General features: G+C 39.9%; 1 protein-coding gene across 1 annotated transcript in view; it reads right to left on the bottom strand.

The window, feature by feature from the left end:
* Positions 1-2650: 2650 nt before the first annotated feature.
* Positions 2651-15069, bottom strand: part of ass1 (argininosuccinate synthase 1) — a 26862-nt gene continuing 14443 nt past the window's right edge. Inside the window, exons 10-15 of the mRNA XM_017460037.3 lie at positions 11902-11986; positions 11729-11793; positions 7497-7628; positions 5678-5834; positions 2953-3018; positions 2651-2840 (exon numbers count right to left, since the gene is read on the bottom strand). Coding sequence (XP_017315526.1) covers positions 2795-2840; positions 2953-3018; positions 5678-5834; positions 7497-7628; positions 11729-11793; positions 11902-11986 — 551 coding nt within the window. The 3' untranslated portion in view covers positions 2651-2794. The remainder of the gene's footprint in view (positions 2841-2952; positions 3019-5677; positions 5835-7496; positions 7629-11728; positions 11794-11901; positions 11987-15069) is intronic.

Raw genomic sequence — 15069 nt, 5'->3', positions numbered from 1 at the left:
CAGAGAGAGATAGAAAAGCACCCCATTAGTGCTCATTCTGTGTGACAACTTGGACTATTCATGTCCTTTGGTTGTGTCCCAGCCCCCCTGAGGACACCCTTTAATGAGAGATAATTGGCCAAAGGTCAAGGATGATTAATTCCATTGGGCAAGTCTCACCTTTTTTCATACCTGGCCTGACAGGTAGCGCCGTCTCGAGCTACCATTTGAGCAACGTGAGAACGGGCTCGGCACAGAGCCATTTTCCCCCTTGCTATCGTATTGTTACATAGTCTATGAATTCCTGCTTGTGACAACCAATCACCTTGATGTCGTCCCAAAGCGTCCGTGTCTGACTTCCTATCTATTGTGGAGATCAAACAAGAGCCAGGGATTGCTTTCACAAACCATCTCACGATAGCAACGCTGGCACAGGACCTGTTTTTATGACTGTAGCCACCACGTATGTGGGCGGAGCTTCATCCTAAATCTGAGATTATGATGAAATGATTAATAGTAGCTCAAACTGTAGTATCCAGGGTTGGAAAATACTTCTGTAACAGAACTTTTTTACTATGCCTAAGTATTATTTTGGCATATTTAAACTTTACCTGCGCATAATAAGAACTCGAAAACTCTTGGGGGTTAGGGTTAGTTTTTTTAAACTTACTTTTTACTCCTGACTTTCAGAGTACTCGTTACAAATCTTGAAGGTCTCTTCTTCTCTGATTCAGCCTAGGACTGTATGCCATATACTGTATTAATAGAACAAGTCCAGTACATTTTTATTTGTATTTTATTTACATTTAAGCTTAAAGCATCCAGTCCAGGTTGGCAGTATTAAAAAAAAAAAACAACAACACCCATTTTCGGTGAATTAATTAATTCCCTCAGTTCAAAACATTTTAGTAGTAGTAATATTAGTACATTTAGAATTTTTACAACATTTTGAGTTTCACTTGAGTATATTTTCAGCCGAATACTGAATATGTTGACACACTATCTACTTATAATTTCACATACAGTACCATTTAACCCAAGTGTAATTAATTACGGTATAATTTCTCCGTACTATGACCACCCCTTTTCCATCTGTGCCATCCAAAATACAAAACTTTTTATTTTATTTTATTTTTTACGCTCCTCTAAAATCTGTATGCTATTTATTTGCCCTTTGGGGCACGCATGAATCGGTCTAATCTCCTGGCGCGAAGAGAAAACCAAAGTGATCGTAGACTGACTGTGAATGGAGTTTAAAGGCTTTGTTGATTGTAGAAGAACCAAATAATACAGGAACATACTGAAATACTTCAGGTTGGTATGAGAAGTTTGTGTGTGTGAAATGCATATTGCGGAGTGTATACAGAATGTCTCGGTTTACTGTTTGTTTGATTGCCATGGAAGGGACCTTATTACAGTCAGCAGGGGGGCTCCTGGTCTTGGTTCTAAGTGCGGCGCTGAAAAGCACCCAGAGACCATCAAAGCTACAGCTAATGGAACGGAGTGAAGAGGTCGGAGGAGAAGAGAGCGTGTAAGTGTATGTTGAGGACAGTTTGGTGGACAGTAAATGGCTTGCCCAAGTTTGAGATGTCATTTCTTCTGGGTTCTTGTCCATTTTTCTGTCATCGTGTCACTATTTCATGACGAGTGGGTTGACGTATTTCCTTCTGCTTTAATATTCAGAACGCTTTGGTTGAAACAAACTTTCTGCGAAGCTTAGCTTTGGAAGCACAGAATGATGATAACTTTATATAGTCAATTCCAGAAGTATTGGTTAAAAAAAAAAGGTGGAAAAAATTCATACTTAATGATGTTATTTTGAGCTTGAGAATGTGGGGATACTGAATCATCTTAAAAGTTTTTCTGAAGTAGTGCAATTTATTCTGAAGAAGAAAGAATAGCATCACTGAGTTTCTTTCTGATACGTCTAAAAAGGCTGAAGAGCCTTGCAGTGGATCTCGGAACCTGCTTTAAGTAGTTCCTTTCTATTTCAACCTCCTTTATGTTCTTAGACTTGTGTATGTGGCGGCCATCTTGAAGTCAAAAGTTTCCAATAAGTTTCAACTCAGGACAGGTTTTTTTTGTTTTTGTTTTTGTTCTTGCAAGCATTTCTGTGCTAATCATTTAGGTTCATTATCTTTTTGAAAGATCTAAGGGCAAAATCGTTACCTCGTGGCAGAGGCAACCTGGTATCGAGTTGAAATAACCTGGTACCAGCCATAAAACAGCTCCAAAGCATCAATGATTCGCCGTCATAATTTGCCAAACATGTTATAGTCTGCACGGCCAAAAAGTGCAGCTTTGGACTTAAACACGATGCAAATCAAACTGCAGTTCAGATGACACTGCATTTTGTGGGTTGCTTTCTGGAAGGGCTTCTTTTATGCAACAGCTTATTATTATGAAGGTGGTGTTTAATAATTGATTTCGAAACTCGACAATCCCAAAAAATCTGTTAAACTACACCACAATGTCTCTGAAAATGTGTACCTCATTTTGAGCCTTACATCTTATTCCGTTGTTTTACTTTGACCCTGGTCTAGGGTCATTTTATTTATTTTTTAATTTTTTTAAATGAACAGTAAAGGATTGACGATTATGCTGCCTCAATACAGAGACTTTGCACTTGTGTCTATCAACCATATGTTAGAGAACAATAAAATGGTAGAGATGGTTTCAGTGTTTTTAATAAACCGTCAGAAAGCCACAGTACAAAAAAAATATAAAGTATACTATAAAGTAATCTAAGATTTAAAAGCAGAAAAACAGTATGCTAAGACGTATAAGCTGATTTTAGGTGAAGCTCGGAGTGTCACTACTTCAACTGGCTTTCTCCCTGCAACCTGTGATGCTCTCGGAGCCTAAAAGGAATTAGAAAGAAAGTGAAAATTGGTTTTGGCAGGCAATGACTAGTTAAAATACACCATTACAGATAAGATCCATATTTAATGAGGTTAAAGTGTCTGCGTCTACCTGACCGCATTGATCCTGATGAAGCCGGAGGCGTCTGAAGGATCGTAGTCTCCCTGAACATCCATGCTGGAGGAAAGAGAGGAGAGAAATCAGGTAATGACTGCTTAATCAGGTACTCTCCATGAGGTTCACAGTGACTGTGCTGATGAATGATGGTCATGTGATGTTTTGTTCATCTAGTACTAGCACTTGCTCTAACCCTTGTAACTAGACGTTTTCTACCAATAACGTGGTGGCGCCAAATCTAAATCCATACATCTCCATGGCAAAACAAGCTGATCTTGTCTACAGCTCTGAAATAGTAATGAAAAAACAAACAAACAAACAAACAACAACAAAGTAATATTGCAACCAAAGGGTTTTTCATATAGTTACTGCTTCTTAGCTTCTTCAAGGCTAATTGAACCTCTCTGGAAGAAAAACCATCTGACATAGGGTTCTACTTAGAACCTTTTAAGGGTTCCTCCAGAGACAAAGCAATAAACTTTTACAGTGCTTACTGGAAATTTATCACACAATGCACTCTTACAGAATAAGGTTCCACCTAGCACCTGAAAGGTTGAAAGTTTGTCCCACTGGTGGAACCCTTAAAGGTACTATGTAGAACCCTGAAATTATATTAGAAAGCTAAAAACATTAAGCATCCAAATATCGCGTTGAGGAACCCCAAAAGTTCGAGGCCGCTAACGACTTTCTTCACCTTTACTACTTTTGTCACATTTCCACATAAATCCTTCCTTCGTTCTTTATCAACAGTGCTACAAAAAAGGCTCCTCAGGGGTTCTCCGGATGGTTAAGGACGCTTAACTTTCGAAAGGGGGTCCTTATAATTGTCACCTGTTTGCATTAAAGCAGAAAAACATCCTGTACACTCATCTAGAGTGGTTAGTTTTATGTTGTTCCTTACGAAACTCCTACATTGGATTACATAACGGTTCTTCTCGCAAACCGGTGGGAATGCGGGACATTTCATTAAAAGGTTCGGTGGTCCTGAGGAAAAGGAGCATCGGTCATGTAGCACTTGTCTCATTGTCGTCTCCTTTAACAGCTCTGTGCTTGGATTGGATTCTCTCTCACTTTAACTTGCTTTAGATAAACACATCTGCCAAATGAATACAAGAAATGTTCAGAGTGTACTCTTTTTCCTGCCCCCCCCTCCCCGATCCAACAATACGGTCCTATTGATCTGATTTTCTTTTTCCTGTCTGTATTTTATAATTACTGCAGTTTCTACCTGCTGCTCTGAGCTGCACACAGAACCCTAGTAAGAAGCCTAACACAACAATTAGACCTTTAGGAAAGAAGAAATGGAGGATGTAGGGGAAAATAAAAAAAAGTCTGGGGAAAGATCTGAACTGAATGTAGCAAGGGATGTAAAACCAGACCCCCTTCCTCTACCTTGTGTGTGTATGTGTTTATCCTAGGGTGTAACTCTTTGTATGTACAGCTGTCAGTGTAATCACTGGTGAGCCGCATTGTGACATTTCTGCTGGATCGATACAGCGTGTGAGGGACACCACTGTGCTAATGACACTATTTACCGATCCCTGTTGAGTCACCGCAGGGAGAGAGACAGACCAGGACTATCTCACGTTCGTTCTTCTTCTCTTGCGCGCTCACTTCTTCTTGAACGTCTCGATGAAACACAAAGCGACATCCACTGACGTGACCTTTCAACCGAACGCTTCCACGCTTAACCAGCATGAAACGGGCCACTTCCCCCAGCATGGCCGCGAGGGCCATTAGCGCACAGCTGAGGCAAGAGGAGAGGCCTGGGCATATGGGTGCTCTGCTTTGGTCAGCTCTGAGCCCGCCCCGAGGGCGTCCAGGGGTCACGGCACTAAATACACTCACTGTTCTCCCAGGACGAGGCAGAAGGGGAAAAAAAAAAAAGACGACACGATGGATGGAAAAAAAATCACAGGAAAGAATCTGACATTTGTTTCACCTTCTAAAGCTACTGGTACTTTGTAGATTTTTGTTCCTCTACAGATGGCGTCAGCTCAATGGATGACATGCTGAGTGACCCGTTCCAAGCGACACAACACGCAGGACAAGGTGCCTACGCTGGTTCTGGTCACTAATCTGAAATGGTTTGATGCGTTTTTTCGCAAGAAAAACAGGCAGCAGAACTGGAAAAAATTTATAAATCACTTCATTAAGAACCATGGAGACAAGAATCAGTAACTCCTGGGTCCTAATGCTGGAAACATAAAAAATACTGTGTAGTCAAAGCTCTGTGTAATGTTCCATCCAGATGGTATTTGTTCTCAACTTCTGCTGCCGTTCGGTAGCAGTAGAATGGACCATATTTATATATTTTTTTTCACCAAGTGGCTTCCATTCAACTGTTGGTGATGAATCTAATCACAATAATGGTACTTGACTTGATCTGAGGTGACCAGCTCTCCCAATTTCTTTAGCAACTCTTTAGCACTTTATAATGGTTCAGTTAATGTTGTCTATGGTATAACACATGATGCCATCGCCATGGAAACATTTGCATAGCTGTCTCTTTTAGTTTTATATTATATATATATATATATATATATATATATATATATATATATATATATATATTTTTTTTTTCAATAAAAGCTGCAGCTTTTATAAATAAGCAGTTTTCCTCATATGGACGAGTGAAGTGTTCAGATTAGGTCAAAAGTCCCTACCCAGATACAAAAACATGCCCAGACAGACAGACAGACGGAGTCATGGTGGTTACCTGACAAGCTCTTCGTTGTACAGAGACTTGGGTGATTCCCGGCCCAGGATGTAGACGTGACCTTTGAACACGGACAGCTGCACTTTGCCCTCTACGTTCTCCTGAGACTTAGCAATGCAGTGGCGCACATACTCACACTCCGGACTGTACCAGAATCCTGGCATAGGTGAGAAAGGACGCATTAATCAATACAGGAAAAACAGATACAGGATTATTCATCAGTCGAGGAAATCTCATCCTTCCATCCACAGATATAGAGATTCGACACACTTGGAGTCTCTTGGATGACAGTTGGCCGGTTAGTATTTAAGAGGTGTGGTTCCACTGCAGGAACTTTTTTAGGAATGTAAATTTGGAGCGTTTCTAGAAGAAGGGTCCAATGAGAGTAGTTTCCCTTTTATGCTTAGTATATGAATTGATAAACCTTTCATGTAGCCTTAAAACTTAGTAAAAAGTCAGTTTTATGTACAAATCTTCCAGGACCGATTGATTACTAAACACCGCTAAATGTAAAACTCATAGTATGTGATTTACGACACAGCTAATGACAACAATCAGAGTCTGTCCATGCTTTTAATATAGCTCTCTGCTGCTCCAAAGCATCAGGCATGTCCGAAAATACTTGGGAAGAAGAAGTAAGCACTACAATGAATGAAATTCTAAGTATGAATAATCTTTTTCAGTTATGTATCTTGGTAATATTTCTGCTAATCTCCAGCAGAGGGACGCAGAGTCATAAAAGATCCTTTTATCTCATGCCAAAAAATAAATGACTGGAAAATGGATGTCAGCAAGGATACGATCAGGTATAACCCTGGCCTGAATTCCTCGAAATGTCAGCGGAATTCAATTCAGCCTAATTATTAGTTTTATTCATAATAAAAGTGGATTAGAAAGTCTAAGCGTTATGATCCATTGTGTAAAGACTCGTAAGATGAGCTACGCACGCTTCAGCGTTTTTTTTTCTTCGACACCCCCCACCATTTCCCCCCTTGCTATTAGAGTGTCTACTGAGACCGTGAGTGTGTGCAGGTGTGAACAGAGCCCCGCGTTTAGTTCGTCCGTTCGGCCGTCCCTCTCTTCTCTGCGGGACGGCAGGGGCCGAGCGCTCCCTCTCCGGCTCCGGCCGCCTCCGTTTCCCCCGAGCGCAGGACTCTAATGAGTTTAATCTGTTCACACCTTTGTAAGGTGCTCCGTTCCCCTGCGCCTGCTCTCACTCCCATGTGGCTTTAATTGCAGAGAGACTGATCTGTAATCAGCCGCTAATGAGTTCAAATCCTATTATGGGAAGGGAAGACGGGCCAGAGAGCAACCCGCTGCCTGAGACGGAGGGATTAGGACACCTGAGCCGGAGAAAGATGGAGAATAAAGGAGGAGGCTCAGTGTGAGAGCGAAAGGAGGAGAGGAGGTGTGTGTGATCAGCTAGGTTCTCACATTCGGGTTTTATTGTTATTATGTTATTATGTAACATCTGTTACGCGCCCTGTATCTCTAAGCGTATTAATATTAAACTTGAATTTTGAACAAAAGGAGATCAGAGAGCTTTCCACAAAACAATCGATTACGACTGGCGTTTGTGTTATTATAAAAGAAGTAAATAGAACATGTTCGTATAATAGATCTTTTTCGCTTCGTTCCGGAATATTCAGACGTTTTACTGCTTCGTGTGCCAATAAATGTGATTTTAGTATCAATATAATATTTAATAAGCAGGTTTTTGTTGTTATGAATAACACAAATTTAACATTTATGTTAAAAAAAAAAAATATATATATATATATATATATAAAAAGACCTGGCTCAGTTATTTGCTTCATACCATTATACAAAAGCTCGGCGAACTTGATGCCCAGCCCTTGCTTGATGCGCCTGACCTCTCTGTCCATGGTGAAAGCCTCGATGTCCAGGTGAGCGTGATATAGAATGGTGCCTCCAGGGGTCTCGTAGATACCTGACAGGAAACAAGAACGAGAATTGGACACGTAGGAGCATTATATCCGAACAGAAGAGCAGACATTCTAAACAAATAGAGCTGTCAAATTGTCTAGAAGATGCCGAAAGAGTCTGAGTCTGGTCTCATGTCCAGGTATGATCATTAAGATAATGAAGTCTGCTGACCGCCATGCTGTCCATCACCTGTTATAGACAGAGTAACGAGCGGAAATGATAAGGTAACAACTCTCAGCTGCCAAGATCTACGGCCCTGACTCTTCCACCCTGCAATTTACAACATCCGTGTGTGTGCGCGTGGGAGACGGATATTTTAACTTTGCACAAATGAAGCTGTCACTCAGCTGTATAAAGAGAAGCGAGACAGGAAGACGGGAGGCTAAAATTTGATCTATTTGAACAGGTTTATACTTTGGCACATATTAAATCAAGGAGACAATCTTTCATAGGTATTGTCTGTCTTGGATGAACCCAAGATCCTAAGCTGCTTCATGAGATCCAAACTTTTAAGTTCTCGTTACTGTTTCTATTTACTACCACATAATAACTCTAGAACCTAGTCATTTGTTTCAAACAGGAAGTAGTTTCAGAAATGAGGTGGGTTCTCATAAGGATATATGTATGATGTGAGCAGTTAGGGTCATGTTCAACAAATAGCTTTACAAGCTGTAACAATGTTAATGCTAAGTGTGTATATATATATATATATATATATATATATATATATATATATATATATATATATATATATATATATATATATATATAGTGTCATTTTATTTGCCCTGTGCCTTTTTAAAACATTTTTATAACCATTTCCTAACATATCTGAGGTAAACATTGACATTCCCTACAGTTTTGACTAATTTCTGGTGTCATTCATCCTTTACGTTGTTTGTATACAAGATACGCTAGCTAGATACACTCTGTACTTGGTGCTGTATTTCTCAGTTGCTTAGCAACAGTATCCTATTCACGACGAATGTATTCATGTTAAAAGCCCAAATTCTCCGGTTCCAATAGAGCATATCCATATACATACAGTTGTGCTCATAAATTTACATACCCCTCGCAGAATCTGAAACAATGTTAATAATTCAAAATAAAATAAAAGTAAGAGGAACAATTAAAATTGCATTTAGTTTTTTTTTATTTAGTCCTGCCCTGAATAAAGCTATTTCGCATAGCAGATGTTTACATATAGTCCACAAGACACAATAATAACTGAATTTACACAAATGAACCGGTTGAACACGAAAGTTTACACACGCTTTTTTCTTAATTCTTAAGATTATGCAAGGCGTATGTAAACATATGAGCACAACTGTATGCTTTGTTCAATTAGGGTCATGTAATAAAACCCAACAAGTAAGTTCAGATTGCAGTTGATGCTAACAGTGTTAATTTAGTTCCCCTGAGGCTTTTTATAACATGTTACTAACATATCTGAGGTAAATGTTGACATTTGCTACAGATTTGTCTCATCGTATTCAAGATACGCTAGCTAGATATAGACTCAGCTCCGTATGTCTCATTCTATTCTGTTCTATACACTTGAGTGATGACTGTATAGTGTGTTCATGTTATAAGCACAATTCATGAATAAATAATACATAGAAATATACTTCGTTCTATTAGGCTAGTGTTTGCAGTTGATGCTAACCATGATTACAGTGAAAATTTAGCTGCTGTGAATCTTTTTATAGCAAATTACCAACATGTATGAGGTAAAAGTTGATATTGTCTACAGTTTTGTCTCATTTCCTAGTGTCATTCTTCTTTTACATTGTATGTACTCAAGATATGCTAGCTAGATATCTAGCTAGGTGCTGTATTTCTCAGTTTATTAGCAGCCGTATTCTCTCGCCTATAAGCAGTCTCTAACTAAAAAGGTGGAACAAGAACCAAGTGTCTGTATTTAAATCTGAATTTTATCCACAGGTTTCTAGCGAGCATTCCTCTAGATCACAAAGCTCTTAATTGGGGAAGCAGGCCTCAGGCCGGCAGAGGGAAAGCTGAATGACCATAGAGCCTTCTGCTCAAAACAGGACTTAAAAAAGACGACTGATCTTTTAAGCACTGAAAGCTGGCAATCTGATACATTAAGGCTCTGTGGATTTAAGTGAGGCCAGAGCCAAAGAGCTAAAGTGCTCCAGTTCCGTAAGGGGGCATCTGATAACTCTCCCTGAATTAAGCTCCCTAAAGGAACAGACTGGCTAGCACAGATTATCTAGACAAAAGCCTGCTGATTTGCAAGCATTAATCTTTTAAAGTGTGTGTGTGTGTGTGTGTGTGTGTATATATATGTGTGTGAGAATAAGACAGAGAAGGAGAAAAAAAAGGTAGCCTAGTGAGACAGAGGTGTGTGTGTGTGTGTGTGTGTGTGTGTGTGTGTGTGTGTGTGTGGTTAAACTACACCTCGCTTGGCTCGTGGCCCTTTGGGCGTCCCGCCCTGCTAACACAGGTACGGCGAAGCAGCTTAGCATTCTCACCGCTATCTGAGCAGATTCAACTCTCTCCCAGACAGCAGTGTGGAATTAACGCCACGGTTTTAACACTTCAAAGTCTCCGTCACACAGAAATACACACACAGATTACACTCAAGTGCACATAACCTGAGGCATGATCTGATCCCGCTAACGGCCAATGACGGGATAAGGATACTTCTTTTTTGGACGTGGGGGGGGGTGTTCAGTGCTTTGGGGTGTTTCCTTTTAGGAAAACAGGGACATTTCCAAATCCTATAAACACATAAACTGGAATTGAATTATTAAAGCATAAAAATCATTGATATTTGCAACAATGACCAATTCCTATATTATTGCAAAATATATTATCATATAATAGAATATTATTCTTATCTGTTGATTTTTGAAACACTGTATATATATATTTAATAAAACATTAATTGTTATTTATTTATATATTTATCTATAAACCTCAAAATAATAAATAAATAAATAAATGATCGTTCATTTTTAATAGACCTTTGTCCGAAGCCCGAGTTGTTTTTTTTCTACTACAGTCTGAAAACCCAACTAAAATCATGACATTATAAACATTATTATAATTTCATGCTATTTGGATTATTTATTCATTTTTAGCTCTTTTTTTTTTTTTTTAAACTTCTCAATAAGTGTATTTTAAAGTCCTTGTACAGTATATTGTACAATAATAAATGGGTTCGTTTTGAAAGAGTCTGGGATTTTCAAAAGCATAAACAACCCAATGAATAATCAACTCTGCTAATGATTCATGGTAATTATTATTAATAATAATAAAATTTTTAAAAATACACTCGATTTCCCTGAATGCACTCCTTATGCGTTATTACAAATAATAATATGCAAATAATGAACGTTATTATTTTGTTTAGAGGTAATCATGGCGGTGAATAGAAGATGTGTGTGATATCACACTGCAGATGATTTTCCACACAGGGCAATAAAAATAAGCAGCTATGCCTGAAGAAACATGTTGTTTATGCCATGCTTTCTTATTTTAAAAAAAAAACCAAAACAGTTAATGTGTTTACAGCTCTTACAGATACGACATCAGCAGGTGGATATAAATCTGCGACATTCCTGACAGGTTTTGGCTTTGGAAGGTTTCAGACTTCATCCTGACTGACAGTGTGACAGCTGACTGCGAGCTTGAGCCAACGGGAACAACAAACACAAACAGAGCGCTAATGGCCAGAGGAGGGTTGCCAGGTCCACCGCACATCTGTTCAGCATTATTCCGTCGACAACCGTCAACCCGAGAGACGTTTCCAAATCCGTTACTCAGAAATGACTCGGCGTCCAGCTGAAGAATCACAACACGTGCACACGCGCAGCTCTCAGAGCACACGCGCGATCTCTCACTTCACTACACAGGCTGTCAGTTCCGCTTTCTGCAGTTTCTACAGCAAACACTTTCATCTTTCGTTTAGACCAAAGCGACAAGCAAATCTCAAATAAAATGTGGCCAGTATGTGGTAAAATTGAACGGAAGTGGATTCACTGGTCAGTCTTGCACTCTTTGCACCGTTTAAATCCATGTTTTCTGGATGTAAAGAAGCCTAGACCTTTGAGGTCACATGGATGTTACTGTAAATACCTCTGGACTTCATTCCGACGAAGCGGTTTTCCACGATGTCGATTCGGCCGACTCCATGCTTTCCTCTGCGAGGAAAGAAAAAAGAAAACATGCACACACGCACACACACACACATATATAAAACAGTGTCCCATATAGCATTTCAAAGATATACCAATGTGCCAGTAACTTACCCTATTTCATTCAGGTAGTTGAAGATGTCCAGCGGCGTGTCTTTGGACGTTCCTTCTTTCAGGTGGCTCACCTTGACCGGTACACCTGTCACAAACAGTTTTCCATTTATGAGTCAGCATTTTTCAAAGTATGAAGCAAAACCATAGACATACATATTAGTGACATGAAAAAGTTAGTGCCCCTATACATTTGCACTGATTTTCTAAAATTATAGTGTTTTTTTTCTCCACGCCTTTTGACCAGAGTTCCCTGGGATAGGATAAGAGGTATAGAAATTGGATGGATGGATGGATGGTTCCTGACTTTTCGGACCCCCTGTATTATGACCTCATACATTACACTTACAATAATAACATTACTAGCTTCCTTGCTTAATTGAACATCTTCTGAAGATCAATGACGTTCTACCATTATAACGACTAAAAAGTGATCTTTAGAATTGATGATTGACAGTTTTAAGCATCTGTAATGCAAATGTATTTATTTATTTAAACAAGAAAAAAAAAAAAACCCTGCCAACTAATCTAATGAGCCAAGTAGTTAGGGTTCCTGGACAAGTTAGAGTCCTTAGCTTGAGCTTTTTCTCTTCCAAATGGTAAAGACCAGCCAATTTGGCTTGGGAAGAAAAGCACCTAAACTCAATACGGAGCTGAAGAGAACTGGAGGAGGGATGGAGTGATTTGGGAGGAGTGGTGGGAAGAGGTGAATAGCAGCGCTGAAGAAAAGCACTTATAAATTCAAAAGCTTTACTACTCTTAAGGCTGTGAAATCGTGAGCAGAGCCTTCAGTAATTTAATTACACACTCCAGCTATTGTGTCACCATGATCTCTTGAGAGCGAGCGAGAGAGAGAGGGAAATAGAGAGAGAGAGAGAGAGAGAGAGAGAGAGAGAGAGAGAGAGAAAGTTAGGACAGTAACAGGCTTCAGATCTAAACTTTAACAGATGAGAGTTTCAGTTCAGAACTTTCCAGAGATCTTCAACGTCACGTTAACGAGAAATTCAGCGTAGAAGTGATGGAGACGTTGGTGCAAAGGTTGGACTTAAAGTCCCAGAATGCAACGCAGCTACAGTATAAGACGCAGTTACTCCAAGTTACAGCAGAGACTCGGCTAGTTGACGATCTATGAGACGTTCGAGGTAAAGACTAACTGACTAAAGCGCCGCTGCATCGTGCTCTTTAGGTAGAGATGAACTGAGGGCTAAATCCCGACGGCGCCACCATCAGCAGTTAGTTGAACGGTATTGTGGGCATTGTAGGAAACAAAACTCAGAAAAAAACCGACACAGGATGCAATTCTAAAATAAATCTTGGACGTCGCTGAAGATCATCACGTGTTAATTGTGAAGATTAATATGCAAGGGTGGGGTTTTAACCCTTTCAGTCAATTTAAAAAGTTTCTATTTTTCTATTGTTAAGTTGAGTGAAGACTTAAGCTTCGAGGATTTATTTTGATGAGTAATTGCACTTTTACGTGAGTAATGAGTTCGGATGCTTTCACCGCCTCACTACATGAAAGACATCCACGGTATAAAAAAAAAAAAGAAACAAAAAGACAAATAGGACACAGTTGAACACTCTGGCACAGACTAACACTATCTACGAGCCACCATGCCTGGTCCAGCTCTCGCTCCTTTCACCCCACATCCTTTGGAGCGCCATAAATAAATCACTGTCAATAGGCTACTTATTCATAGCATGAAATGAGCAACTCGGAGGCCAAAGGTGGAAACGATGCAATAGACCAGGCTTAGGGTGGAGATCTGGAGCGACTGGAAGAAAGACAAGAGAGGGCTCGAGGATTCTTTTGAACAGGGAGAAGAAGTAAAAAAAAAAAAAAAAGTGCTGATCGTTTTCTACCCTTAACCGCCTACTCCCCCTTTTCTATGCATCTGGGAGCCTCATTAGCATTTAGCATGCTTGCAGTTGCCAATCACGGACGAATGGAGCGGTTCAGGTCGCCCATTCTCGGCTGTGGGTGTAAAAGCCCTGTTAGAATGACACGTAAAAAAGAGACTTGACAAAATATTTTCAGACATGTTCCTTTGTCAGACTCCCCATTCCCATATCCTGGGAGCGCCCCGAAGGGTGCGAGGGCGCCCCGAAAGAGCAGGCCTCGCCTGCGTAACAATGCCGGGGATCACTGCAAATAGTTAATAATTAGATTAAAAGTTCAAATAAATTAAACCACGGCGAGAACGCGAGAGTCTCTCGGATGGCCCCCTCCCCAGTGTCTAGCGACGTGCAGGTCCTTTTCTCCGCCTCGGCCCTCGCCTCAGAATAGTACAAAGACACAGCAGACACAGTTGTAGGAAAAATTAAAGCTTTACATTTTTCCTCTCTTTTCCCTTTCCTCGGGCCCTATCTCGGTCATTCTCCCTCTCCCTCTCTTTTTTTTCTTACCCACAGAGTGAGTGCAAGACGTGAAAAAAGCGAAAGGGAGGGGCCGGGCTTGTAAAATGACAAGAGGAAAAAGGTTTAGTAGTTAAAAATTCTTTTTAATCGATGAGAAAGCAAGCGCTGAGAAAGTACGCGAGAAGAAAAGAAAGAAGAGAATAATAAAAAATAAAAAAAAAAGGGGAGAAGTTTTTTTTTTTTTTTTTTTACAGGACCAAGGAGGAGGGGGTGGATCTTTTGTGTGTTGTCAGTAAACCAGCTTTTCTCAGGGACACTAAATGGAGGTGACTAAAATCTATGAATACTGATCAGAAAAGGATCATAGACTGACTAAACATAGCTTAAACAACACAATGACATCACTGTCTGATCCAATCAGCTCACTGGAAACTCGGGGTAAGCCTGAGGGCAGAAAAAAAAAAATGCAGTTCCTTAGGTTCGCCATGCAGTTGGTTTAACTTCTCGGGAGTTATGTTGTCGTATCGAATGGCTAAACGGTGTTAAATTATTAATCATAAATGACTAGTGTGTGAAGAACACTCACGTTGGTTTGATTGCACTCTATTACGAAGCAATTAACATTCAACGTATTAACAATTTATTAACGGTAACGTATTAAGTAATTAAAATGAAATAAAAGAATTATAGAGCATACACAACGAAGCAAACGCAGCTTGTGATGTTAGATGTAAACCTAGAATGCGTCATCTCCTCTGTCCTGAAAACGTTCCTGTGGTGTAAAAACGTCCTGACACTGGAGACTCCTTATAT

This window comes from Ictalurus punctatus, chromosome 28 (genome assembly GCF_001660625.3).
Source record: "Ictalurus punctatus breed USDA103 chromosome 28, Coco_2.0, whole genome shotgun sequence".
NCBI lineage: Eukaryota > Metazoa > Chordata > Actinopteri > Siluriformes > Ictaluridae > Ictalurus > Ictalurus punctatus.
Note: the sequence above shows the minus strand (reverse complement) of the source record. Positions and strands in the feature narration are given on the sequence as shown.